Here is a 27360-nt window from a genome sequence, read left to right on the forward strand (position 1 = left end):
GTTGGTAGAGAGTGGATGGATAAATGATCGTTTGAGGAGAGGCTCGGTGGTCCTTTGTTCGAGGGAAGGATTGTTAGGTATGCGACCAAAGTCCCACATTGGTTAGAAATGGGGAGGATCAAGGGTATATAAGGATGGACAAATATCTCCATTGGTATGAGGCCTTTTGGGTATAACCCAAGAGCAAATCCATGAGGGTTTAGGCCCAAAGTAGACAATATCATACCAATATGGAGATAGATGGTGTCCGTAATCCTTACACCCTTAGACTATCTTATAAAAATATCTGTTACATATTGTATATAACTTGCCGTCGCTGCAATTCTGTCCTTTACATCACACTGATTGTGGGAAATTCTTTCAGGTTGGAATATCATCGGGCGCTGCTGCAGCTGCTGCAATTAAGATTGCAAAGAGGCCAGAGAATGTTGGAAAACTCATTGTTGTAAGTCAGATTACAGCACCCAACATTTGTATGAAATAGTAAAGCTATAATATTAGTTGGCTTACATGAAGCATTACGTTCTGCCTCTGCAAACTGACTTCCTAACACTTTTAGGGCTAACGGTGTTCCCTCCCTTAGTCAAGCTATGCTTCTCCTTCCCCATGGTTCTTTTTGTAGCCTTTTAAATGACAGATGGGGTGTGGACTGTCAAAAGATTGTATAAAATGGGAAATAAAAATGGGATAGCCAATTTTGTTTGTGTGATTTGAATATTCTATGGTTGTGTCGGGGTGGGAATGGGAAATAAGAACAAGATAATTTGTTAGCTTTCTGCAATGTCCGATTTGTTCAGCCATCAATCATTTTTTGTTTTTGTTTTGTGCAGGTGGTCTTTCCCAGCTTTGGAGAGAGATATCTGTCCTCTGTTCTGTTTGATTCTGTCAGGCGAGAGGCCGAGAGCATGAAATTTGAACCTTGAGCGTTCCAGATTTTTCAGATTGGAGAAGAGTAGGGAGGTTATAAGAAAAACATGATTTTCCTTTTGGTCAACATTTGGATTTCCCAACACTTTGTAATAAGAGACAATCGAGTGATGGATGTCAGCGCATCTGATTCCAAACCCATGCTGTGTTTCTTTCACCATAAATAAGCAATCATATTCATATCTTGTAATTTACTTCCGATTTGTTGACCCATTTTCTCATGCGTCTTTCCGATTTAGGACGTGAACAGTGAAAATGGTCCAAAGGGACGGGATAATGATGCTCACTTGCCATGACAAATCACCTCTACCGGCATACTACCAATGTTTGCTTATGAACAATGAAATCCAATGTCAAACTTCAAACACGATTCTCAAGTCAAAATTGGAACGATAGAATCTTTGTGATGCACTATTTCGTGGTTCAACTAAATGAAAATCAAAAGCCATTGAATATATATATTTTACATGAAAAAACAAACCACGAAAAAAATCTACAGCTCTAAAATTGCCAGGTGATAGATAACTCAAGTGATCTGATCTCCCTCCAACGCAAACCAAAACCCACGGTCAAAGATCTCTGCCATTTGTCCAAGTCTCAGCTTCTTATTCTAATGCTATCTTGTTTTGTTTGTTTTTTAGCTAAAGAAATCTTGAAGGCCTCTACCGGCAAAAACCCGATCGGACAACTCAGCCAAAACGGCGTTAACAGTGAGTAAAACGACACTAGACCCAACAATGACTCCAATGACGACACCTGTAGTTCCCAAGACCTTACCAAAAGCAGGCCACTCTATCTCTTGAATCTCCTCCGCTACTCCACTCCAAAAATTCCCTTCCTCTTTGCTCTTCCTTTCCATCATCGCCTTCTTTATCTCCGCTCCCAACTCTCCAGTCACCGAAGACTCTGGTTCTGATTCCATTCCCGGTTTCTCCACTGCCTCAGATTCCGTGCTCTCCTTTTCAACTGCCTTGATTGCAAAACAATCCCGGCGCTCTTTTGTTTTTGAGTGCGTGATGGTGAGTATTTTAAGGTGGGATTGGAAGATGTTGAAACTGAGAGGTGGGGGTTTGAATTGCAATGTAGGATTCGAATGGGTTGGTTTTGATGGAGGTTGTGTGTGGGGGAGTTTGATTGAGAGAGAGGAGAGTGCCATTTCTCTTTGATGTTTCACTCGCAGATGTTTTTGGTTTTGGGTGGAAACTGGATAAGAAACGAAGGAAAGTCGTAGCGTTCAGAGAGGGTTGTTTGGGCTGGGCTTAACCATGTGAGGCCCGTATTGTTTTCATGGTTTGCGAATAGCGGACTGTGATATCCGTCCTCCAACCAGTTACTCATGTTACACACACACGCACACGAATCAAGAGTTTAAGAGTTTCTATATATATAGTTTTGAACCATTCACTGAAAAATAATGTTAAATATGAAAAAGATATGATACGAAAAAGCTTCAGGTATACCATAGACTATTAAATTAATGATTCTCGCAAGGAAATCTCATTTTAAAACTTCAAATAATGATTCAACTTATTTTATTATTAGAGTTTCTCATACTTGATATTTAGTATTATACTAGATAGAGATGGATAGGTGATCCATGTTATATCGCAGACTGATTTAACTTTTTTTAATATAAAAAAAAATTCAAGTCATGATATTATTTTTAAATGAGTAAGAAAAATCTAGGACTGAATTCTTGATTTGAATAAGATCAATAAACTTTGTTAATTTAATAATATAATTATAAAAAAAAGAAGCAAATAATAATAAAAAAGCAATAATGATTGATAAAAAAATAAATATTTTTCGATATAATTAAGAAAAAAATATCCTCTAAGTATTCATAAAACATCTCAATAATCATATTTAATAACAAAATAAAAATTAAACGAGAATGAAATAGCCTCGTAAAGAGAATAATGATATAAAGCTTAATTACTAACAAATAAGCATTGGAGAACAAACTAAAAAATTAAAATGGAATAAAAAATTTGACTCAAGTCATAATGCCAAATTCATAGTCCGCTTATAAGATTGAAATGAGCTGCACATAAAAAATTAAATGCACATAAAAAATTAAATGAAATAATAGAGATCAACTCTCGAGCAAATCAAACGATAAAAAGCAAAACTGCAAAAAATCAATTTAAAAGAAAATATTAAGAAAAATCAATTTAAAAAAAAGTTACACTAAGCTAATATTTGAAAAACAAAATTATTTAAAAAAAAAGAGAGACTTGAGATCAAAGTTACACTAAGCTGATATTTGAAAAACAAAATCATTTTTTTTAAAAAAAAAAGAGATTGAAGATCAAAGTTATATTAAGCTAATATTTAAAATTTTAACTCAGGTTATGAGATTTAAATTGCTTTATAAAAAACAAACATGAAAGAATCATTAGGCAAAATTACTAGTCATCCAAAGTATAAAAAAAATTAAGAAAATGAGGATCAAATTCGATATAAAAATTAAATGAAATAAAAAGTTGATGGATGAAATTGAAATAAAAATCAAGAAAAAGGATAAAAAAAAAAACAAATCAATGAAAATATAAGGATAGAATTGAATGCAAATATTAAATGAAATAAATTATTGAGAGATAAGATTGAAAAAAAAAAGATTAAAAACAAAAGAATAACATAAATAAAAGGACGAGGATAAAATTTAATATAAAAATAAAATAAAATAAATTGTCAAAATTATATATAAAAAAATCAACCTCAAAAGAACTTAAAAGCAAAATAAATAGCATTAAAAAAATAATATTTAAAATTAATAAAAATATAAATTAACATGGAATATTTGATTTTTAGAGTGGATAGTGTGAAATATGACACTACGAGCAAAAAAGAGGGAAGGAAGAAAAAGTCATTTGAGCTCAACTCTACGCTGTGCGTGCTCTGCCTGATAGGAAAGAAACAATATTGTGCTTCTAACGTTGCCGCTAAAGATGATATTTGATTGTTGATGCCCCCCAAAAACACGAGCATCTCCTTCTCAGTCACATACATGCACCAAATACTTTTGATTTCTTAATTATATCTGTATTTATTAAAAAACTGGATTGTCAATTATTAAAATTAATTATAACTAAAAAAAATTATAAAGCAACGAAGAAAATGCTCATGAGATAATTTTTATTTTTCTTCTAATTTAAAAGACAATGCAATCATTTCAACGTACAATTAGAGCGTTAAAAAATTAAAAGCCCCTTGTTTCTAGTTTTATTTTTTAAAAATATTTAAATCATTTAATTAAATATCTAAAAAGTAAAATAATCAAGCTCCTTTCGCCATTAAATCATAACAACCACAATTTAAAACCTTGATTTTAACTATATTTCCACGTATTGGTTTTAAAAAGATATTAATCCAACTATGCTAGACGCCAGGTTGATACTTATCCAAACCCCAGAATGCCAACTTGATCATCCTGCGAATACGATCAAATCAATAAAGGCAGCAAGCCTTTTTTTTGCAAACAAGGACAGGACTGCCTGCACAAGCCAAGACTACAGGAAATGTTATGATGATCATCAAACAACTCTCGTTCCCAAGGCACAATTAATGCCATGGAACTGGAGCACAGATAACAAAAACTTACAAAACTTCTGAAGCAGCAAACTCTAAAGGAAGCAAACAAATTTGACAGAGTCATTCTCACATTTTTTCACGAGGCTCTCTCTCTTGATTCTTGGATTTGAAATCTTAGCTGCTTTACCTCTGTCGCATCTCTAGTGCTGGTGCTGTAGCGGAGGGTGGTTGCCGGGACAGTGGCCCACAGGTTCTGACGTGCCACCAGAATTTTGATTGGCTAAAAAGCGAAGATCTCTAGGTCCAGGAAATCAGTGTGGAGTTGATTGAGATGAAGTATCCATAACCTGACAAACAGATCAATCGGAAATCAATACCAGTTCTCCTTGCATTATTATTATTATTATTATTATTCATATCAATGCCACACAAAAAGAAAACGGGACTTGCGTGGGTGATTCAAAGCATTAGTATTCAACGTTATTATCTATTTCTTTCTATTTTTTTTATTTGTAAATATATTAAAATATTTTTTTTATTTTTAAAATTTATTTTAAGTATTATTAAAATATTCAAAAAAATTAAATAAAAAAATATTTTAAAAAAAAAAATATACAGCCATCCACAGTAGCATTGATCCCATTGTTTTTTTTTAAAAAATTATTTTAAAGTATATTTTTTATATTTTTAAATCTTTTAATGTGTTGATATAAAAAATATCAATTAACATAATTTTAAATGAAATATATTTAGAAAAACAACTATTATTATATTACAAAAAAAATATCTATCTCCGTATCAAAACAAAACAGTAAAATACTATAAATTTTTTAACAGCATATTTGGGCTAATTTTCGTGCTTCATCGACTATATATATATATATATATATATAATTTGTAATGATTGGCATGCTTAAAACTAACCATGTAGGAAGGACTTCTTTTATTATTGAAATATTGCGAAACAAACGTACAATTATTATAAAAGAAGTCCTCCCTACATGGTTAGTTTTAAGCATGCCAATCATTACAAATTATAAATATATATATATATATATCATGTTGAATAATTGCGAAACAAACGTACAATTATAGTATGTTTGTTTAAGATGGGTGCTGCTGTGCTCATGAAAAAAGCATGTATTACATGCTTTTCAGAACACCTCACAAATAAACATTTTTTTTACCTTTAAATCACACAAATCATACTAAGTTATGTATATTTAGAGTTAAACAAGTATAGGAAGCAGATCTAAGTTGATATGGTGACCAGCGTATTAAGATATTTAAAAACTCAACTTTATTATTGTGATAGGAATATTCGTCTCTATCACATTTTTCTTGGCTAGAATTAGTATAATTAAGATCTTAATCAAGATTTATTGTGATTTAGATCATGATATATTTGTGTAAATACTGAGCTCTTGATTGACTAGGATTGTCTCTCTCTTTTTTTCTTTTTTTATTGTAAGCATAAATATTATAAATAGCATAACATCCCCATTCTCTCTTCATCTTGTAAGAGAAATCAATATTATTTCTCTCTAGAAGGATCTCTCGCTTTCATGCTGCTACCTAATCTTCTAATAGCAAATTTCTAACTACACCGGCAATTAACATCCAAATTCAAGGACTTTCACTGAACTAGCATTCCCTCAATGTATAACACACGCGCTCTGGTGTGTCGATTCATGTAATTAAGATCCTAAAATATATTGGACCCACCTTCACATATGGCCGCATCGAACTAAAAAATAAAAATAAATTATCACTCCCAAAGAGATCTAAATACTCACAGCATATAAAAATATCTTAGCCAAATAACGAAAAAACAATTAGCTACAGATTTTACCACCTTTTTAAAAAGTGGCAAATACAGCTTCTTTCCTGGTTTTCTTTTCCTTTTCTTTCATGACAGGTTTTTTGTTAGTCGGGTTAGGTTTTTTTGACAAATTAATTATGATCAATGATTAAGGTCATGTATTAATCTAGTATAATTATCCCGCCAAAAGATTGATGCGTGAAACAAAGACAAACTTATATATTGGATAAACTAATTTGTCTACAGCTAGCACACATTAGTTATTTAAAAAATTAGCATTTTGGAGGGCGTCCTTAATTGCATGACTTCGCTAGCTCCTGCTCCTCATCCATGCTGGTGTCTGTAATTTGTTGAAAAGAAAATCCCAGACAACGTTCATATTCTCTGGGTCAGTTTCTAAATTTGGCCCTACTTGTTTTAAATGCGACAAATAACTAATCTTTGCATCTCTTTGATTGTCCTTTCTCATCTTTTTTTTAGGTGTGTTTGGCACTATATTTTAAAAATATTTTTAAAAAATTATTTATTTTATTTTGAATTAATATATTTTTTATGTTGTTAAATTATTTTGACATATTAATTTTAAAAATAATTTTTTTAAAATAAAAAAATATCATTAATATATTTTTTTAAATAAAAAATATTTTATACAAAATCAGAAATCAACCAAGGCCGTCCAATTGTTACCTCGTTAGCTTACACAATTCACTTAACTGGTGTGGATTTCTGATATAGTACTCTTATGTCCCACGTACCGTATGCCATAACTGATTAGCCCTAATTAAAGAGCGAGATATAATAATGGAAGCACTCAAGGACAAATGGTCCGGTGTTAAACTTACCTAAACCGACCAACTTTACGGTAAGAATATTTAATTAATCAAACATATGATAGAAGAAACCATTTCATTAGTTATTTTGTGTTAGTATCCCTCTTTCCTTTTTATCGAAAATAGTTAGTATTTCTTTGGATCCTCTTTCTTTGTCTCCCCTTGTGCACTACTGTACAAAATGACAACAAAACTAGCTCTCAATTCCTGTAATATTCTTAATACCATGCCTCCTTTGCTCTCTTTTATGCACAAGTACGGGGGCTCGCAATGCACTCTTTTCATGGGGACTGATTCGAGTTTGACAGTCCAAATTTTGGACCGCGTCATTCTATTAAAAATCAAGCTGACAAGCCTTTTATTTCTTGTTTTTGTCTCGATCAATATCATGTTGATAGATTTGAGCATGCATATACAGTCAACTTGGATAGAAAGAACCGTGCCAACCTAGCTATCTCTGTATAAAATGGTGTTTTGCTTCAAAATCGTTAAAATCTTGATTATAGCAACCTCTTAAAATCGTTAATTAAAATCTTGCTAAATTCAAGTGCCGTTAAATTAATGTAGTGCTAATATAAAGATCATACCGCAAAATCTACAGGAATGATTATAGCAGCGTCTCAAGGTGTAATTGCCTTGATTAACATTGTGGTACTGGAAACAATATTGTTCACAGTTGCCTTGATTAACATTTATATGATAGAAAAAATCTAGTAGTTGTGTGTGTTTTATTAAGGGATTAAGAAAAATATAATATATTTTGTTTAAAAATCTATAAAAATACATATGTACTTATAAAACTCTTTATGATTTTGCAATGTGTATAAGCACGTCAAAACTTAAAATCTAGCTTATTTATAAGGACATTAAACAATCAAACAAGCCGAGTTTTAAATAAACTTGAGCCAAGTCTAGCCTAAAACAATTGAACATCATGTTTTAGGTTAGTTGTGAAAACGAATCAAGTTTGAACTTTACTAAAATTAGATGAATTGAAGTAGTGGATGCTGAACTCGGCTCGGTTTATTTGCAGCGCCACTCATAAATATAAGATATTTGACAATTACGATGGTAGCACTCACAAATTCGATGGGCATGAATAATATACACCCACGCACGTGCCTAAAGGTGCTTTTCTTGGCAAAGGCCCCTATGAACTAGGCTCCTTGTGAGGATGCTTGCAAAACTCAGATCCCCAAAATGTTAATTATATTAATCAGCTCCCTGTTGTTGATGCTGATGCTGGTTCAGCGCTCGCAGGACCACAGCAAAAACTAAGGCAAATAAAAGAACTCTGCCTGCCGCCATGCATCGCCCATTAGATATAAGGCAAATTTCCCAGCCAATCAAACATCCATCCATAGTATCAAGTACTCTTAACAAGAAAAGAAAACACACAAAACTTCGCACAAAAACAACACAACCCTTCAAAATTAAAACATGCATCGAGACATTAACATCCCACGCGAATTCCTTGGTTTCCAAACTTATTATAATGTACTTTACCTCCATTGCAAATGACCTTTACTGTCTTCATGCATGAAAACATCCCTTTTCACCAGATACAAGTGATTCCACAAAACAACGAAAAAACGTGCCTCCTCTAACATGCATCACGAATGCCCTTAATTTCTTTTTACCTAGCAAAACCAAATTTAAAAGATGTACATCATTGACATCACTCCAAGAAACGTGAAACCTTATGTCACCGACGAAGGCCGTCAGGTTCCCGTTGTCTGTCGGATTCCGGCGAGGGCGAAGACAATAAGCAAACTACTATGTCAGCAAAAGCACTAATGATAAACTTGTGAGTGTTTTTAGGGTTTAATTTAAGATAACAAGAGAGCAACTCATGCAAGTAGTCCCATTTAGCCCTAACGTCCCTTAGCTCTCTTGCTTCAATCATCTGTTGCATTGAATCTTTAAAATCCGTATAAGGATCTGGTGAATACTTTTTAATCGCGACACCTCCACTGACTGGTGTCTGGGGCTCTGGCAAGGACTCGATGATGGAGTTGGAGCGGCCGGGGGAGGAGAAGAAGAAACGTTGGGAGGCGAGAATGGAGGCAAAATCAAGATTTGATTCTGTGTCTGAGTCGGAGTAAGAGGAGGAGAAGGAGTTGGTGGAGGGAGTACTGAGGGATTTGGAGGTGGGTGCTGAGGAGAGGTCGTAGGGGGAGTTGAAGTTCTTGATAATAATTGATGTGGTAGGCGGGGAGATGAGGGTAGTGGATGATGGTAATATTGGATCGCTATACTCCTGCAACTCTGAGGCCAATGGATGTGAGGATGGGTTTATGGTGGGTAGGCATTTGAGAATGTTCTTCCAGAAGATTGTGGGCATTTTTCCTCTTGATGGAATCAGAATGAGAGGGATTATGATGTGTTTACTGTGGCAATGGCTATAAAAAGGAAGGAAGGTTGAATGGTAGGGATTTTATTTGGTCGGAGAGCAACTGTGCAAGGCGCGGAGGAGTGAGCGAAGTAATAACATTTATTAATGTTTTCTACTCGATCCCGTCCATACAATTTTTCTATTCCAAGCTTTTGTATCGAGGCTTGTACATAAGGGGACACCTTGAAGAAAATATTTTGGAGGGTTCATGTAGATTTCAGTTGTGCCTTGCGCATGGCTAAAGCAAAAAATCTCATGTGATGTGGGGCACGCGGGAGCTTGAGAGTGTAATAATGAATATTTTTTATTTAAAATATATTAAAATAATATTTTATTTTTATTTTTTAAAAAAATATTTTTAAAATTATCGTATTAAAATAATATAAAATAATGTAAAAATTAATTTTAAATAAAAACAATATTTTTTTTACCGTTTGTAACGCGGTACCAGCTATTACATTGGGGTCCAATGTTTTTGTTTTGTTTTTTTCCTTGAGATGAAATGACGTGGAGTAGTATGTATATGAGGTCACCACATGCACACGTTTCCTCACAGATTTTATGGTATATAGTGTATCTTTTTTGGGACACCAAACATAGAGCACAAACCTCTCATCTAAAATAATTGAGAGTCTCAGCCAGTGCAAGCAAAATATTTACCTTATTTATGGTTAATTCTCTACTCACATTTAAAAAACAAGTGCAAGGCGACTCTTTATATATACAACCTCTGATGACAAGGAAAAAAAAATCAAAAGAAAAAAGGAGAGAAATACTTAATGTAATTAATTAGTTGCAATCCTGGTAGCATGAAATTTATCTTTTCTGATGATCAAATTCAAACATGGACCAAAGACATGAGCGATAATAATGCTTACAGCCCTCACTAATTTATTTTTAATTTTCTACGCACACAATTAGAGAACTCAAATACCTTTTTTATACCTGTGTCTTTACGTTCCAACACAACAAGATCCTTACTATATTTTGCACTGACACGACCAACAATGGAGAGTCTTATATATATATATATATATATGTATGTAATGGTGAAGACAAGAACCACGAAGTTAAAGGACACCAGGCTCATCCTAGTCCTACACGGACACTTGGTTTAATCAATTGCCAACAATATCGGTATCCGAGTGCAGGAATCGTATACCATGGTACTCATCGGTTCAAAGCATGCATTTCCAAATTCCTACCGAGTACACTGACCAAATAGCTGTCTGCCCGGCGCTGTGCCGCCGCGACCAGATTAAAAATTTGTTTGGCATAAAAAAATAAAATAAAAAATGGTGTTCATTCGAAGCAAATATATTATAAAAAAAAGGAGGGATCCGCACAGTAGGTCAATGGCCCCGATTAAGCCAAGTATGTTGTATTAGTTTTAATAAAATAATTTTTTATAAAAAGACAATAGTTGTAAAAAGAAAAAAAAAAGACAATAACAATAATACGAGAACAATCTAAAAAAAAAGGAAAACGGGGTGGCTAAATTCTGAGCAAACTAAAGAATTTAGGAAGCAACTGTAGAGAAAAAAAGATAAAAACAAAACATTCTACGCGTGCTCTTGGTTCTTAGTTCTTGATGCTTGGTGTATTTAAAAAGAGACTTGTTCAGCGGGCTGGTTATAAATATAAAAAAAAGCTTTTTAATTTTAAAAAATTATGAAAAAAAAAAACTCAAATTAATATGTTGTAATATATAAAACATATAACTTTAAATATGAGATATTGATAATTCTAAAAAAAAACTAAAAATATTAATAAAGTTAAATTCTCAAACAATACAGCGATAAATGATAAAATATATAAAAAAATATTTAAAAAAATTGGAGTCAATCCATGCTAATTTTTAAAATATGTCATTCAGTTTATAAGTTCATGATTAGCCAATAGAAAAAAAAAATGAAAAAATAAAGAAATGAAAAAATACCAAGGGAAAAAAATTTAAAAAAATAATAAAAGAAAAAATGGAAAAAAATGAATAGAAATAAAAGAAATGAGGTTAAAAATTGTAACTTGATAAAAAAAAATATTAAGAGATAAAATTAAAATAATAAAAAAAATATTGAGGATAAAATAAAAAAAAACTAAAAAAATAAAGATTAAATTAAAAAAACATTGAGTATGAGGGATGCGGTTGAAAAAAATAATACATGACAAAAAAATTAGAAATTAAAAAAATAAAAAGCAAATTAAAAGATAAAATAGACTCAAAGGATAAAATTAGGGGAAAATAAAAAAGAATTGAGAATAAAATTAAAAAAAATCATAACAATGAAGGTAAGATTTTAAAAAATTGAATTGAGTCAAATACCAATTAAAAAAATAATTCAAAATAAAATAATTAGCAACACTGTTTTTTTTTTAAATGACAAATAATGAATCTTATAAAAACCATTTCATCACATGAATACACACATATATATATATATATATACAATAAACTATATCTATTGCTACAATTTAAAAAACCGTGTATATAAACTATATCTATTGCTACAATTAAAAAAACCACACGTTATGTATTTATGTTAAGTATCAGGACGCCGGCCATAATAATGGAAGCAAGTGTGAGGGAAAGGTCACCTTTAGACTATTTAATTCGGGGGTACTTTCGTGCAATTGTGGGATAGATGGCTTTGCTGGCACATGAGAGCATTGAACAGTATGATGATAAATTGCCACCTTGGATTTTTTTGAAAATTAGAACAGTTTAACCTAAAAAATCTAGCAAACAACGTATGCTAAAAAAAGAATTAAAAAATAATACAGTTTTAATAAGAGACGATTAGAAACAACTTTTATTAAGAAAATAAAAACGCATGCGCGCCAGCTCTGTCTCTGCCTCAAACTAGATTCCTTAATTCAATAACTCTAAAAATAAACTCCAGTTAAATATAATAAAGTATTTTTTTCTTATAATAAATTCTTTGGTTTTTTTTCTACTTTTTTCTTATTATATTTTTTTCTTTCAATTCCATTATTTATTGTGAAAATCTTATTATTTAGTATTGGATTGATGTTAAACCTTAAACATGCCAAAAGATTAAAAAAAAACAAAAAGATTTTATTATATTCATATAAAAAACAAAACAACAAAATATTTTATTATATTTAGTCGGGTTTTGTTTTTAGATTTATTAATTCGTGTTTGTTTTTAGAATTTTCCAATTTGATTTTTTTAAATTAAAATCATTATTTCTGGCTATTCTCAAACTTTTGAAAAGTACAGAGCAAAAAAAGAAAAAAGAAAAAAGGTCTCTCTCTGGCAGGGCAATAAAGTCAAAATATCTAACAATTATATTCACCATTAGTTGAAGTTGAAGTTGCGGATTGGAAACCTGATCAAAAAGCTTTTGCAAAAAGCCAAGACCTGGTAGCATTGAAATGAATGGCAGAGAAATAGTGTTCCGTATTGCTCCTGCAAGTGTATTTTAAAAAGTGTGATTTGAAAAAATATTAAATTTATTTTTTTTATTTTTTTGTTAATATTAATGTGCTTATATAGAATCTTTAAAAAAATATTTTTAATATATTTTTCAATAAAAAATACCATACATCATAACATCAAACACACATAAAGTATAACACAGTGCATTTGCTGGTAAATAGCATAGAAGGAACAATATATATTTTTTCAAAGTGCCTGCGATTATAGTATTATTATTTTTTAAAAATTGTTTTTAACATCAATTTATCAAAATAATAAAAAAAAAATCAGTTTACCAAAATAATAAAAAAACAATATGATTTCTTCACTAGTTTTCAGAAGCAATCCAGAAAGGCTGTCGCAGATGGATATGTCAATGATCACCCATCTCATGGCAATGCCGAAGTTCAAGCTAATGACTGCAACGAGTGCTTCACGAGATGAACAGTGCTCAACATAAGAACCCTCGATAAACTTGGAAGCCTAACCATACCAATCCACTATTGCATGTCAAAATAACGTTCTAGAAATTCCCTATTGCCAGTGGAGTGGCTAAACAGACAACTCATCAGTCCTTTTTACAGTAATGGCATTTCAATGCTATGGGATCATCCTTTTCCATTGAAGAAACAGCAACATATAAAAGATGCAAAAAATCCAATCAGCTATACCATTACTGCTCCACAAGACCACATGGTAATGCATAATGCTACCTCCATACTAACCATAGCCAAACGCTATCCAATTTTGATGGGTTTTTTTTTTTATTTGAAGGAAAACTAGAAAAGATCCAGAACTCCAGGAATACATACGATCATAAGAGTTACGAGTAACTGCATACAAATAAGGGGTTTTTATTACATTTTATTTTAAGTTTATGTTTCCCCTTACAGGCTTACAGGCCTACAAACATTTATCCATACTCACAGGTAGAGAGCAACCCTATTCATCACGACTAGCAACTTCCAATCCATTACCTGCAACATTACCAGAAAGATAAAGCAAATGTCTTCTACACAATTGATCTTCAAACTAAACATCAAACCCAGAGAAAGGTCTACAAAAGCTCACCATCTGGATCAAAGAAGAAGACCTGCCTGATTGGCCGATTGGGTACAGACCTCTGAAACGTTTTTATTCCCTTGTCCTTCAATTACCATAATATTTAGCTTCAATTTACTTAAAGGAAATGTAGAAGACAATACTTAAACTGAACATAATCGTTTAAATGCCACTAATTGATAGTGAAATTTGCTGCTAAAACGCAGAAAAATGCTTCAAATTCAACACTTTCTTGGATTCCCAAGACTTCAATAATCATTCAAAATGAACATAATCATATTAAACAACAAAAAAAAGAACGAAGGGGATGATTCGTGATACCTTGAGAGATTGGACACAGGAGTCAAAATTCGAGACAGAGAAGCAGACATGATGTCCTCTAGGGAGATGGGTAGGATCAAGAACCGGTGAAGCGGCACTGTAGGGTCCTTCAGGAAGCTGGGTATCCGGGCTCCTTTCGATTAAGTGGATAGCGAAATCTGGAGAGACCTTAAGCCATATAACTTTGAACTCGAACTTAGGGCTCTCTATCTCCTCAAAACCAAATATCTCTTTGTAGAAATCGGCAAGCCTTCTTATATCTGATGATTCTCGAGATATGTGGTTCAGGCACGCACCTTTTGCTGCTGCCATTTTTCTCTCCTTTTTTAGTTCCCCAGTTGATATCAGGTAAAAGATTTTGAGCTTCTTCGATGCTGTGTAACATGTACAAGAGGCCAGATGGGTACTGTGGGTGATGAGAAAACGACCTCGTTTGATTTACGTGGCTTTATGAGATACAGTACTACTACTAATGCTGTCAAATTGTGCCGTCTTCGGAATGACTGGTGAATCAGCGAGTTAATCGCTGTCAAGTAATATTGTTTAAAAGAGAAGAGAGAGATCAGTAAATCACAAGTGCGTTGGAATCCCACCGTAAGAAGAGAAGCAAGGGATTAAAAGAGCTTGAGAGTAACCCTATATGTGTAGTTGATGAACCAACAAGTCTCGCATCCAACCAAAAAGAAAATTGTCAGTTCTAAAATGGCAGATGGTTGGTTGGAAAAGGAAAAATTTATGTAACTTGGTTACTGAAAATCAATCACCAAAATTATGAATCATTTAATATGGAAGTTTGAAATAGAGTTACGAGTTTGCATTAAATAATAATTTTTTTAAGGATTCTGTCTGAAAATTACCTAACCCGTCAAAAAATTGTTAATAAGTATAAAAATTATCACCAAAAATATCTGCATGAGCACTCACGCTCCCGAAATCCATTGTTATCTCTGCCAATAATCTCTCTCCCAACAAAGGCACTGTGACAATAATCACATATCCTGAGTTTTCTTGAGTTTTCTTGTGATTCTTATAGGTGATCATGGTTGAGTTGGGTTTAAACTAAAAGAACTAATTAAGATTAATTTTAAAAAATAAAAATCAAACCAGACCAAAATCTAATTCAAAACGAATCGGTTTAGCTCAATTTTTTTTAATAAAATCAATAAATCTAATCATACAAAAAACATAAATATTTAAATAAATTATTAATGTTCGTTGCATCTAAAACAAGTATCAACTTTATCATTTTCCTTTTAAGAAATCAAAAGCTAAATTATTATTTTTACAAAGAATTTAAAAACCCCTCTTAACTAGAGAACAAGAAACAAATTAACTCTTTATCTAGTGACTCTCTTTATCAACACTAGAATCACTAACTTACAACTCCAAATAAACCCCTTTCCATATTCATAGATTGTTATCCCTCTTTGTTTAAACCAAAACAAACCATTGTATATATCATTTATCCTCCAACAATGACACCTCTCTTAACATTAGCCACAAATCCATCATTCTTAAACTCATAAAAGAACATATGCTGAGCTTTTCTTCTAAAAAATTTGTGATAACTTTTTTTTTTCTTCTTACTATCATAACACCAACACAATAACCAAGCCATTACATTACCATAAAACTTAACTAACAAATTATAATGTTAATTTTCTTCCAAACACCCAATTATTGTTTACCTACATAAACTAATAGAGTCAAAAATATCAATGAGATGAGATTTAGAAAGTAGAACAAGTCAGTGAGAGCTTTGGGTTCGAGGATTCACAGTAAAAATGGAAAGAATGAGAGGGAGATGAGGCATAGCAGATAAAAGGAAAATAAAGAATGAGAAAAGTATATGGCAGCTTTTTGTGAGAGGGGTTAAATTAGAGTTAGGGTAATTTACTAGTTTCATTTGCAAAACCAAAACTGAACCGAATCTATTAGATTTTATAATTTTAAAAATCAATTTAATCACTTTTTTTTATCTCAGTTTGGTTTTCTCAATTAATTTTTTTAGCTAATTGGTTTTTTTAAACACTGTAGGGATGGATTACTCTTAGGACGAAGGCAAGGGCAATCTTCTCGCTGTGATACCCAACTGCTGTCATTTTCTTTTAACCAGCGGCCTGCATTTATGTCCTTGGCTTAACTAGCATCGCCTGAATCTCACTGTTCTTTTCCTGGGATGTATCCTTTGCCTGGAAGATATGGACTTTATTCTTTACAGTAACCCAGCTACAACCTGCCCCCTTCTTGATCCCAACATCCTTCATTTCTTTTCTTTTCTCACAAGGGTGGCTTCCTCCCATCTGCATTTACGTCCAAGATAATTGGCTGACAAGCAAAAGGAGAATCTAGACAAAGAAGAAAGCTGTAATTAAAAAACCAATTACTTAAAGCAGAAGAAAGGATACCACGGTGAACGAAGCATCTCTAGTATATTACGTGGAAGCAGCCACTCAATTATTCAAAAATTAGATGTGCTAACAAGCAGGACAGGGACCCTCACAATCCAGTCTAAAACAATCGCTCCCAAAAAATATTGTCCAGGATACCGTGCAAGGGCTACTGGATTTTGCTAAGACATATCCTCAAGCTTGACTGGGAAGTCACTACTTTTTCAGATAATAAATGCAGCAACTACGAAAACCACAACAGGTGATAGCATTATTTCTACCTGCAACAATAGCATCATTCCCAGGTCCTAATTCTGAAGGTCCAGACAAAGACAACTTCTATGTTTGTAGCTAGAGAAATCCATGAACAGTGGTTCCATAATATTAAACAGACCCGGTGTTTAAACTTGGATCTTTCAGATTGAAGATTCTAATTTCAATTCCTGAGAGAAGAGTGAGCGGTTATCCAACAGATGGGGAATGCTACTCTCATTGTCTAGCCCGAGGGCCAAAGACAGAGAATCCCATTCCCCAAGAACAAAAAATTTACGAGGTGTGGCAACTGAATGAATGAGGGATTTGGATCGCAATTTTCATTCTTAAATAAGGAGTGGAGATTGTGACTACAGTAGTACATTGACATCAGCAAGCAAATAACGGGAACTTCAAGGAAGCGGATTCAAAAACCATCTAATTAAAGCTAGCTAGATTTGTAGCATTTCTGAAGTACAATGAGGTTGGCTTTAAACAATTAACTTACCTTTCAACAGTAGCTAACATGTTTGAAAGCAGCACATGGTTGCCTGAATTTTCTGGATCAAGTTTGAATAAGTTATCAGCTGCAATTTTACCTTACTCTGGCTTCCTATACACCCTGCGAACATTTAAAAGAGCCCCCCCAAAAACAGAAATTATTGGACGAATTGGCATTTTCTGTACAAATTCATAAGCACGCTCCACCATTTCAGCCCGCCATAACATGTCCACAGTACAAGCAGAATGCTCAGCTCCCGATTCAATCACGTACCTGTTCCTCATTGACTCAAAAATCTCGATACCCAATTTAACAGCCCCTCCTCTGCTACAAGCTGATAAAATAAAGATCAGTGTTACATAATTCAGCACCGCGTCAGGCTGCATTTCTTCAAACAATGAGATGGCCATGCAACATCCCCGTGATATGCGTACCCGCTAATCATAGCATTCCAGGAAACCAAATTCCTTTCAGGCATCTCATGAAAGGCCTGCCCACAATCTTCACTACTTCCGCATTTTCCATACATGTCAACAGGGGCACTCCCAACAAAAACATCATCCTCCACGCATGCTTTCACTGCAAGTGCATGAACTGACCTCCTCGATTCATGTCCTGAAAGCCCTGCACATACGCTGATGACACTTGAAACCAATTAATCTGTCAGCTCAGTCCCTTCCCTTCTACCCATCAAAAACACCACGCAAGCCTTCCCCTTCGCATCATTCTGTTCACAAGCAGCAGCCATCGAACACCACGAAACTGAATTCCTCCTCCCCGTCCCACTGAAAACATTTCAGCCAATCCAACTTCCTTACAGTTCCCATGAAAATGAAGGGTCCCATTGCAACCGACACATCCCTTTCAAACCCACTGCGAATCACAAAGCCATGCAGCTGCCTCCCAAAGTTCAAATACCCCGCATCAGCACACACATTCAAGAACGCACAAAATGTTATCGAATCGGGTTCTCCAACCATCCGGTGGAAATCAATAAACGTATCAATCGCTTTCCGAGGATTCCCATCAAGCACTGCATTAGAAAAGGATACATTCCACGTAGCGATGTTTCTTTCAGCCATTTCGTCAAACAGGCGTTTCGCTTCAAATTTAAGCCCAGTTTTCGAAAACATATCAAACGCGGTGCAGCCAACAAATTTATCGTTAATTTGGCCCAGCTTCACCGTAACCGCGTGAATCTACTTCTCTGAAAAATGCAAGGAAAGCGCAGCAGATGCTTTGAATGCACAAGGGAAGGTGAAATGGATGTTTTCACGGCGCATTTTAGAGAAATAGAGGAGGCCAGAGGAGAAATAACAGATTTGGACAGGGCCAGAAATGAGGGCAGTCCAGGTGGCGTTTTGGACAAAAACTAATGACTTGTTTACAAGTATGCCGATCATAAAAATTAACAACTGATTTACAAATTACAAGTGTACCGGTCATATTGACCTGGTGATTTACTGGCCGTGTAAACTCAAAACATTAACTAACTTCGCATGTATGTTTCTCTCTACTTGGCTGTATACGAGAGAATTTTTATTTAAGTTTTTTAACGTGTGGTTATATTGTAAAATATTTTTATTTAAAAATATATTAAAATAATATTTGTTATTTTTAAAAAATTACTTTTAACATGATATACCAAAATAATTTAAACATATCAAAATAATAATAATTTGAAGTAATAAAAAAATAAAAAATATTTAGATTTTTCAAAAATATTTTAAAAATGTAAAAATAAACGGGGGCTTTAGTTGTCCCAAAAAAATTATAAACAAATTGTTATTGTTTCTTCATATGCTATAGAGTAATGATAGAAGCTATTTGACAAAGGCACTTCATTTCTGATTTTGTTTTTAAAGTTGTTGATTCTACAAAACCAAGTAAGAAATCAATAATGCAGCAATGCACTGCAATTTTCTTCTCTGTAAATAATAAGAACGGAAATTCACACGAGAATGTTAATATAGAGTATTTCAGAAGTGATAGAACATATGGTAATTATTGAGTATATTAGCACTAATTTACTGATCGCGTGTCCATAGAAAAAGAATTATCAACAAAATAGCATCTGGGTTGTGTGGATCATATAGGTACAGCTAGCTAATTTAATGTATGACTTCATTTTGTTTTAACTGATTACTAACAAATTTTTCTTATTGTTTATTCATGTGACATTATGTGTAGGTAAAATATTATTTATAATATCCGTTGGGAAAAATAAAATTTGCCTAGACGACTTGTTAGAGCATAGTTTTAAAATGACTTTGTCTTCTAAGTTGACTTGTTGACTTGGAACTTAGATCATATATGATTTATCTTAAATCATCTATGTAGTTATCCAATTAAAATCAAATAATTTTGTAAATCAAACTATGCCCCAATTAACTTTTTAATTTTTTCTATCTATAAAAATATTATTCTAGAAAAAAAATAAATTGATAAACTTATAAAGTAAATGTTTATCAATACCATATAAGAATATCCCCAGGCATTCTTAAAATGTTTTCATCATCATATTTAATAATAGAGCAAAAAATAAATAAGAATGTAATTACATCTTGAAGGTGAAGAAAAAAAAAACTTACTTCACAACATATTAAATATTAAATAATAAAATTAAATAATAAAATATATTTTAAAAAAATAAAGAAAAAGCCAGTTTAAATCAACATGTCAAATTTACTATCTAATTGTGATATCATAGTAACCTTGTTGAAGATATATTTATTAAAACTATGAAACTTTATGACCAAACAACCTATTATTGAAAAGTGAAATTAAAAAAAAAAATTAAAAAAATAAAAAAACTTAAGTTAACTTGTATGACCATCTTAAAGCAGCGATGCACAATATAAAATTGTGACAACTTTACATAAATAATAAAAAAATTTAATTTTTAATCAATTATATTTTAAAAGATAAAATAAAATAAATAATTAAAAACTAAAATCAATTTGATAATTTTCAAAACCCATAATTTAAGTTATAAGTCTAGGATTAACTCTTTAAAAAGGATAACTAATAAAAAAATATCTTAGACAAAACAAGCAGTGGAAAAAAAAAACAAAGAGAGGAGAAAACTTGACATAGAAATAAAATATTAACAAATAATATTAAAAAACTCTTAATAAAAGAAATGAACAAAGAAAGAGCAAATCGTAGTTAAATCAATTATGAATAATATAAAAATCAAATGAAATTAAATATTAATAAATAAAATTAAAAAAATTATTAGAAAAAGATTTGAAAAAAAAATAATGAAAATAATATGAAAAAAAATTAATATAAAAACAAAATAACAAGAAAACTTTAATTTTTGGATAACCAAAGAGATTTTTGATAAGAGAAGAGAAACAAGAGGGTGAAGAAGTAAAACATATTGCTATCCCATAGCCGCGGGTTAGAATACTGCATGTGGGCACGCTAGTGGAAAGAACTTGATGCGACACTTTGGATGACACCATGAATGACTAGGTTTGGCCGGTGGATGAGGACGCACGCACCGTTTGAACATAACAAGCCTCTTCACATGTCAATACATGTGCACCACGCGCCAATTTAGTTGTCCTGCCCATTCACCTAGTTCCTATATTTGTTCCAGATTCATTTTTGGTCACTCAACACTTAATTGTTTTTCGCCAAATACAATTAATTTTTATTAATTCCCGCTGTAATTATATACACTCACGCATTTAAGATTTCCTGGAACAAGTAATTATATAACTCACACATTTAAGATTTCTTGGAACAAGAACAGCATAAAAAAAACAAGCAACCATGTTATTGAAAAAGAAAGTCGCCAAATTCGTAAATGACATGCTGTTTTTTATTTCTTTTCCAAACAAAAACATGGAGTCAGCTTTTAATTCTGATAACTAGCTTCGTTCTAATTAAGTAAACTAGTGCTTGTTGAGCTATAACCTGTTAACTAGTCCGGTTGGAGAAACATAAACAGCGGACTGTGTCTTCGTTACATCTGGACACTCGTCGTCTGTCGAGTTAATGTTCGTCGTTTGGCAATAGCATATACCACGCGCCAATCATCAAGTGAAATGACCACCGACAATAGAACCTTGTTATTTCATTTATTTACAAGAGAATACTGGGACAAGCACAATAGTTATCCTCATCCAGAAGGGTAGGAGTATTGGCTCAGTTCTCCGCTGACTCACAATTCCTAAAAAATATCCTCCTATCAGCCACATGCAAGAGCATGACCCAGCATCTTGCCCTTCTCTCTACCATCTGAGCTCACAGGAATCCCAATACAGAAAGCTGTGCTCGACTGCTGGAAAGAGTAAGTGTTGTTTTAATTCGTGATTTTTTTTTGTTTTTTTCTGTTGTCCTTGATATTCTGGTTCGATTTCATTTCTCCTTGGTTCGGTTTAATTTGGTTGCAGGTGAAAGAAAGAAAGGGTTTTTGGGTTTGCAAATTAAATCATGTCAGATCCACTGCACTCTCCTTCCAGTAAACCACGTGATCATGGTCCACACACTGCATTTGGTTTGATTTTCGGTCCAGAGTATGCTTTTTTCTTCAATTTTGGTTTTCAATCCCGCTTTATTTTTGTTGTTAGATCCCGTCTCTTATTCTTCACTTGTTCTGTGCATCTGAATCGGGGTATCTAAAAAAAATTCCTGATAATTTTTGTCAAAGGTCAATCGAGCAATACACAAAGCAAAATGCCCTCCGGATAAAAGTTTCTTCTTTACCGCGTTAGTGAAGTAGGTATATAACTGAAAGATGGAAGGTGTTGCAAGTTTTCCAAATCACCCTTGAAATTTGTAAATTAAGGAGCCTTAAAAGTTTCCAGTAACAAATGTGAATTGATTTAACCCAAAAGAAGTTTATGGGCTATTGAATTTCTAAATTCCGCAATTGTAGGTGATATGTAAGGATGTAAATGTTCTAAAACTGTGTCTGAAAGACATTGATGGCTTCTATTTGCTTAACCTAGAGATGAATTAGTCATTTCCTTGCGTTAGTTGATTCTTATGTTATGTTTGGATTTATTTCATTGTGATGACAGTTATGGCACGCCAGTCTCGACAAGCTCTCAGCAGAATGAGCAACAATCAATGGAGAATGATATCCCCCATGGAAGTACTGGTAGCATGCACCTGCTAGATGAGAAAGATATTTTTAGTCAGCAGAATGAGGAATTTGTGGACAATGGTGTTCATCGTGAAAGTAATGGGGGTGGGCATCTAATGGATGAGCATAATTTCTTTGGTCAGCAGAACGAGCAATTTATGGGGAGTGATACCCCTAGTAAGAGTGATGGTGGAAGGATCACAATAGACGTGAACAGTTCTGTTAGGCTAGTTATGCCAGGTGAATCTGGTGAAGGTTTGCCATTTGCTCCGGCAGATTGGCCAAATCCTGGTGATAACTGGGAATGGAGAGTAGGAAAGAGGGTTAGCTCTTCGGGCTACTTCCAGGACAGATTCATTTACCTTCCAAAAAGCCTACAGGGGAAAAAGAAGCAGATGTTTGCTAGCAGGCCTGCACTTGAAAATTACATTCGATCTGCATTCCCAGGCGCAGATGTTGATGCATTTTTTGCATCGTTTACATGGAAGATACCGGCAAAAGTCCAGTCTCCAACAAAAGGTGAGTTTAAATGTTGTCAATGATGCTCTCTATTCTCTTTTATAGAAAAGCATTCTGTGGCAAGAAATTATCAAAAAAATTATAAGGCAATCTCTCAAATTGAAAAAAATGGAAGAAGATGACTCAAAACAGCAAAACATTTTAATTTGACTGAAAGTCATATGAGGAAGTTTCCATTACAGCTTCCAAAGAAAAACTCTTATGTTATCATGGTCTTATTTGTGTTGGAATTTAGATCATAATTTTCAAGTTTTTTCTCATTTCACTGCAATTCCTTAGCCTGTTCTTTGCTATTTGTTAGTGCTGGGACAAGAAAATACCTCAAGCATGTTCTTTTCTTCCATTGCAATATATGTAGCGCATTACTTATAATCTTTTGAGTAGGATTGTTGATGTAATTGAGCTAGTCAATCCCTGTTACTTTGGATAATGTTTTGTTGAGCTACAGGGTTGCTTTGACCAGGCGGCTAAACTCTCATCTTTGTTACAGTGGAAGCTGCGCCTCTCCCTCTTGAGAACCCTCTTGAAGATGAAACTCTGAAAGTTCAAGAAGGGAAAGTAGAAAATCCTCGTTATGGTCGGAGGCAAAGGAAGCAGATTTTACCCATGTTAACAGAAGAAGCTGAAGAACAGAAACAAGAAAAGAAACAGAAAACTCCACGTTCCAGCCAGAGGAAAAGAAAAGAAGATGGGAAACAGGATGCACCTACATCAGCATCCACGTCAAAGCGAAAAGCTACACGTTCTTCTAAAAGATCTGTGTCTAATACTGCTAATGGTGAAATTGTAATAACTGAGCCCGAACCTGTAGTTAATGTCATTCCAGAGGGTTTTGATAACTATCTCAGTTCTTTGGAAGATATTCTCACTCAACCTCTCTCTGAAACTCAAGAATCATACCCTGCAGCCACTGAAGCTCCTCTTACTGAAAGTGATATGGCTAAAGCCCGAAGCAAGCTTTCTTCCCTTCTACTCATGGATTTTCCCTCTCTGGTCTCTTCCAGAAGCATTTCCAAACTCACAACTCTAGCATCCAAACTAAGGAAGGATCCCACTCTTAGTGCCGAACAACTTGTTAAGTTGAAATTGATAGAGGAAATCCCATCATTCAGCAAGGTTTTTCTTGAGAGTAGGCAAACAATAGAGCAAGTATACAAGTTCTTTGGTATCCTTGAGGCAAACAAGGCGAAGGTCAGCTCTCTGAGGGATGAATATAATGAATTGAAGGAGAAAGCAGACCAGCTTCAGTCACAGGTTGATTCCAACTTACTGACTGTGCAGGAAATTGACAATCAAATTCTTCAACTTCAAACCTGGCGAGCAGAGCTCACCGATACAATTGAGAATAACAAGTCAGCAAAGGTCGAGGTGGCTTCTGCCCAAGGGATGGTGGCAAATTCAATTCCAAACGTTGTGCGTGATATTCAGGTTGCCAACTCCAAAATCCCAGAATGGGAGCTAAAAAGGGCAAATGCAGAAAAACGTGAAGCTGAAATTCTGGAAAAGTTTGCCCCTCTAAAAGGGTTTTCCTTGTAGGAAATGTCTTTTTTTCTTTTACGTTGCCATGGGAGTCTAGGTAATGACTTTAAGCGTACGTCTCCATATTGCAATGTTTATTGGCTCTTACCTAGAAACTTACTTGGGATCATGTAGGCTTTTAGCAGCTGTTGCCCTGCATGTCCTTCTGTAGTAGTTTGTTTCTTCACTTCACAATGCTGTAATTGTGACATCTATGGTCTGAAATTATAGGGTTTTATTGCTATGCGTTTCATGTTATAGAATGCTCTCATATCTGTGATGATGCATGGCTTGCTGGGTGATGATATGATCATTTATCATCCATTGAAGCTTTGTTTATTTTACAGGACATCATTGGCAGCGAGCACCGTTTTTTTATTAAAGATGCTTTTCTTCGAGTACACGATATCCCGGCAAGTGCAGGGGACTCTCGGCAAGTTTGGAACATCCCCAAAATTGTTTGCTTTCTTTCTTTCTTTTTTTTTTTGTTAAATGACATCATACATGATTCAACATTGTGCGTTTATCTTTTAGGGTGATTTTGTTTATGCAAACGTGCTGTGTTTATGCAAAAAATTGAATTTTTTATTTTAAATTATTTTTTTATATTTTTAAATTGTTTTAATGTTAAAAGTATTTTTTTAAAAATATTTTTTTGATTTATTTTTAATAAAAAATATTTTTAAAATCAGTTACTATTATAATGTTAAATACTATCTATGTTTGGAATTGAGAGTGTTTGGATGAAAGATAGCTTTAATTTTGTTAGTAAATCACGCGTTTTTGCTTTTAAAAATATAGTTTGTGTTTAAAAAATATTATATCTTTTAAAAAAATTACTATATCTCCAAGCCAAACATGCATATATGTTTAAGATAAAGGTATGCATATATATTTAAGATAAAGATGGGGGATGTGATTGATTTTTTTAACAATAACCTTCTTGAAATATAATCCACACCTCATTAACAATAATATATATATATTAATGTGGATTCATCAAAAAATTAAACTATACTTCATCCTATTTCTATCATAAACACACTACATCATTAATATGTTTGATATTATGACAGTTTTGTGGTTATAAATTAAAAAATATAAGTTTAAGAAAATTAATTTTTGTTATTAATTGTGTTAAAATTATTATTGAATAAAAAATTATTAAAAGATGTTTAGTTAAAATTATTATTAAAAATATTATTGGCAATAAAATAACTAAAAAAAATAGTAATTTTTTAGTTTCAAATTACATTTATTGTGTACTAGATTATTAATATATTACAAATACAGCCAATATGATACGAGGTTGTATTTTTACTGTTTTATTAAGCTTGCTGTAATCTCACCACACAAACATAATTAATTCAAGAAGATCTCTGGTATACATGACTTTGCAAGCACAGAAATGACATCGGATAAAAAATCTTCTATTCTCTGGAGCTAACATTCAGGTCGCTATAGACTTGAAAATTGGTTGATTGTGTCAAAATAAAAGAAATGAATAACACTGATATGCTGAGGGCATTGAAAGCCTGTTAGTTTTGGGAAAGAAAAAAAATTCCAAGAGTTGAATTTTTTTTTTAAAATATACTATCCAAAAATTGCTATTTGTAGAAGCTTGTTTGGCTATGAAACTTGACAAGCATCTTCATCCATGCATGCTGGCAATGCTATATTTCTTGCAGTTTCCTTTCTTTAATTACCTCCCATTCTCTGTTTTCAACAGAGCGTGAAACAGGGGATCCCAAAACAGAGTAACTCTAAAAAACAATCCGTATCATCTAAAGTAATATTAGCTTCTCCCCATGGAAAAAAAAAAATGTATTGGTGTTAGAACACCATTTTTAGATAAACCAATAATTAACCTAAACCAGTAGTAGCGATGAAGGCTTTAACTTAAAAAATATTCAACCAAGCAGAGTTCACTAATGTAGAATGCTAAATGCTCAAGCTGACAACAGTACATAAAAGAATGCATGGCTTTATCCCCTATCAAACTTACTATGACTGTAAAACCTAGAACATGATCATCAATTTATACGAGCAATAAAAAAAAAAAAAGATTAGCAACTAATGAGTTGCCAGCACAAAAAGAGACCGAGGAACGAGAACGAGATCACTAAGGTGAAAGTCAAACAACCATTCTAGTGTCTGGTTTCATCAGCTCCAGGTCCCAAAAACAAACTAAGAATGGAAGAAAGGAACTTACAGTGGAAGAATATCAATCAGTAAAGAAGAGATTTGACTTTTATCTTTCTTGTTGTGTTTTCTTATTGAAACTCGTATGATTTGAGAAGAATTAAAGGGCGTTTGAGCAAAAACTTCAGCAAAAGGATGGTGAGGGTTGTTCTGGTATGTGTATTGCTAATGACTCTCTCTCTTTGTTTTTGTCGGCAAGGATCAGTTAAAAGGAAGGCGAGGGTGAAAGATGAAGGTTATTCTGGCCTCACTGTATTTTCAACGACTATCTCTCTGTTTCGGGAAAATAGGCTTGACAAGAGATACCAATAGCTGAGATCAGAGCTTAGTGAAAACAATTTATAAGTTACCTTAGTTACTGGTGAGACCCACGAGACAATCCACAAATTGTTATAATTTACCAGAGTTTTTGTGGTTAATAGGAAAAACAAAAGTTATCTCACTTTCAACATGATTTTTTTCATTAATATTAATATTCAGGTAAATTTATAAGAATTAATAATTTTATAAATTTTTAATACTTTTAAAATTTGTAAAATTTAAATT

The 27360-nt window shown here is 33.2% G+C and overlaps 4 protein-coding genes and 1 pseudogene across 7 annotated transcripts in view; 2 read left to right on the forward strand and 3 right to left on the reverse strand.

Annotated features, from left to right (window-relative positions):
* Positions 1 to 1159, forward strand: part of LOC105127122 (cysteine synthase) — a 4430-nt gene extending 3271 nt beyond the window's left edge. For both annotated transcript variants that reach the window (XM_011028255.1, XM_011028266.1), the window contains exons 10-11: positions 365 to 445; positions 831 to 1159. In XM_011028255.1, the coding sequence (XP_011026557.1) occupies positions 365 to 445; positions 831 to 923 (174 nt within the window). In that variant the 3' untranslated portion in view covers positions 924 to 1159. The remainder of the gene's footprint in view (positions 1 to 364; positions 446 to 830) is intronic.
* Positions 1160 to 8537: 7378 nt separating this feature from the next.
* LOC105127128 (transcription repressor OFP12) lies at positions 8538 to 9501 on the reverse strand. Its single transcript, XM_011028278.1, has one exon. It carries the CDS (start codon positions 9455 to 9457, stop codon positions 8819 to 8821), a length of 639 nt encoding a protein of 212 aa, XP_011026580.1. The 5' UTR covers positions 9458 to 9501; the 3' UTR covers positions 8538 to 8818.
* A 4183-nt stretch (positions 9502 to 13684) lies between these two features.
* LOC105127157 (Lactoylglutathione lyase / glyoxalase I family protein) lies at positions 13685 to 26874 on the reverse strand. 2 transcript variants are annotated; one of them, XM_011028328.1, is made up of 5 exons: positions 26862 to 26874; positions 18285 to 18287; positions 14331 to 14646; positions 14019 to 14094; positions 13685 to 13924 (listed from the first exon to the last, which is right to left on the reverse strand). In XM_011028328.1, the coding sequence occupies exons 3-5, from the start codon at positions 14640 to 14642 to the stop codon at positions 13890 to 13892; spliced, it is 423 nt and encodes a 140-aa protein (XP_011026630.1). In that variant the 5' UTR covers positions 14643 to 14646; positions 18285 to 18287; positions 26862 to 26874; the 3' UTR covers positions 13685 to 13889. The 2 variants fall into 2 exon arrangements, with proteins under 2 accessions (XP_011026630.1, XP_011026622.1); XM_011028320.1 differs by lacking the exons at positions 18285 to 18287; positions 26862 to 26874 and adding an exon at positions 22007 to 22041.
* On the reverse strand, positions 16308 to 18959 carry LOC105127149 (pentatricopeptide repeat-containing protein At4g14850-like; annotated as a pseudogene).
* Positions 21615 to 24870, forward strand: LOC105127136 (uncharacterized). 2 transcript variants are annotated; one of them, XM_011028291.1, is made up of 4 exons: positions 21615 to 21777; positions 21870 to 22003; positions 22511 to 23094; positions 23585 to 24870. In XM_011028291.1, exons 2-4 carry the CDS (start codon positions 21921 to 21923, stop codon positions 24628 to 24630), a joined length of 1713 nt encoding a protein of 570 aa, XP_011026593.1. In that variant the 5' UTR covers positions 21615 to 21777; positions 21870 to 21920; the 3' UTR covers positions 24631 to 24870. The 2 variants fall into 2 exon arrangements, with proteins under 2 accessions (XP_011026593.1, XP_011026600.1); XM_011028298.1 differs by having other exon boundaries at positions 21881 to 22003.
* Positions 26875 to 27360: the final 486 nt, after the last annotated feature.

This window comes from Populus euphratica, unplaced genomic scaffold (genome assembly GCF_000495115.2).
Source record: "Populus euphratica unplaced genomic scaffold, PopEup_1.0 scaffold1.1, whole genome shotgun sequence".
Taxonomy (NCBI): Eukaryota; Viridiplantae; Streptophyta; class Magnoliopsida; order Malpighiales; family Salicaceae; genus Populus; species Populus euphratica.

Excerpts from the sequence above, each read along its gene's own strand:
- LOC105127157 (XM_011028328.1), bottom strand. The coding sequence starts at position 14,642 with ATGGCAGCAGCAAAAGGTGCGTGCCTGAACCACATATCTCGAGAATCA. Across the intron at positions 14,095-14,330 it reads CCTGTGTCCAATCTCTCAAG|GACAAGGGAATAAAAACGTT; the intron begins GTATCACGAATC and ends TGGTAATTGAAG. Across the intron at positions 13,925-14,018 it reads CTTCTTCTTTGATCCAGATG|GTAATGGATTGGAAGTTGCT; the intron begins GTGAGCTTTTGT and ends GTAATGTTGCAG.
- LOC105127136 (XM_011028291.1), top strand. The coding sequence starts at position 21,921 with ATGTCAGATCCACTGCACTCTCCTTCCAGTAAACCACGTGATCATGGT. Across the intron at positions 22,004-22,510 it reads GGTTTGATTTTCGGTCCAGA|TTATGGCACGCCAGTCTCGA; the intron begins GTATGCTTTTTT and ends TTGTGATGACAG. Across the intron at positions 23,095-23,584 it reads AGTCCAGTCTCCAACAAAAG|TGGAAGCTGCGCCTCTCCCT; the intron begins GTGAGTTTAAAT and ends TCTTTGTTACAG.
- LOC105127128 (XM_011028278.1), bottom strand. The coding sequence starts at position 9,457 with ATGCCCACAATCTTCTGGAAGAACATTCTCAAATGCCTACCCACCATA.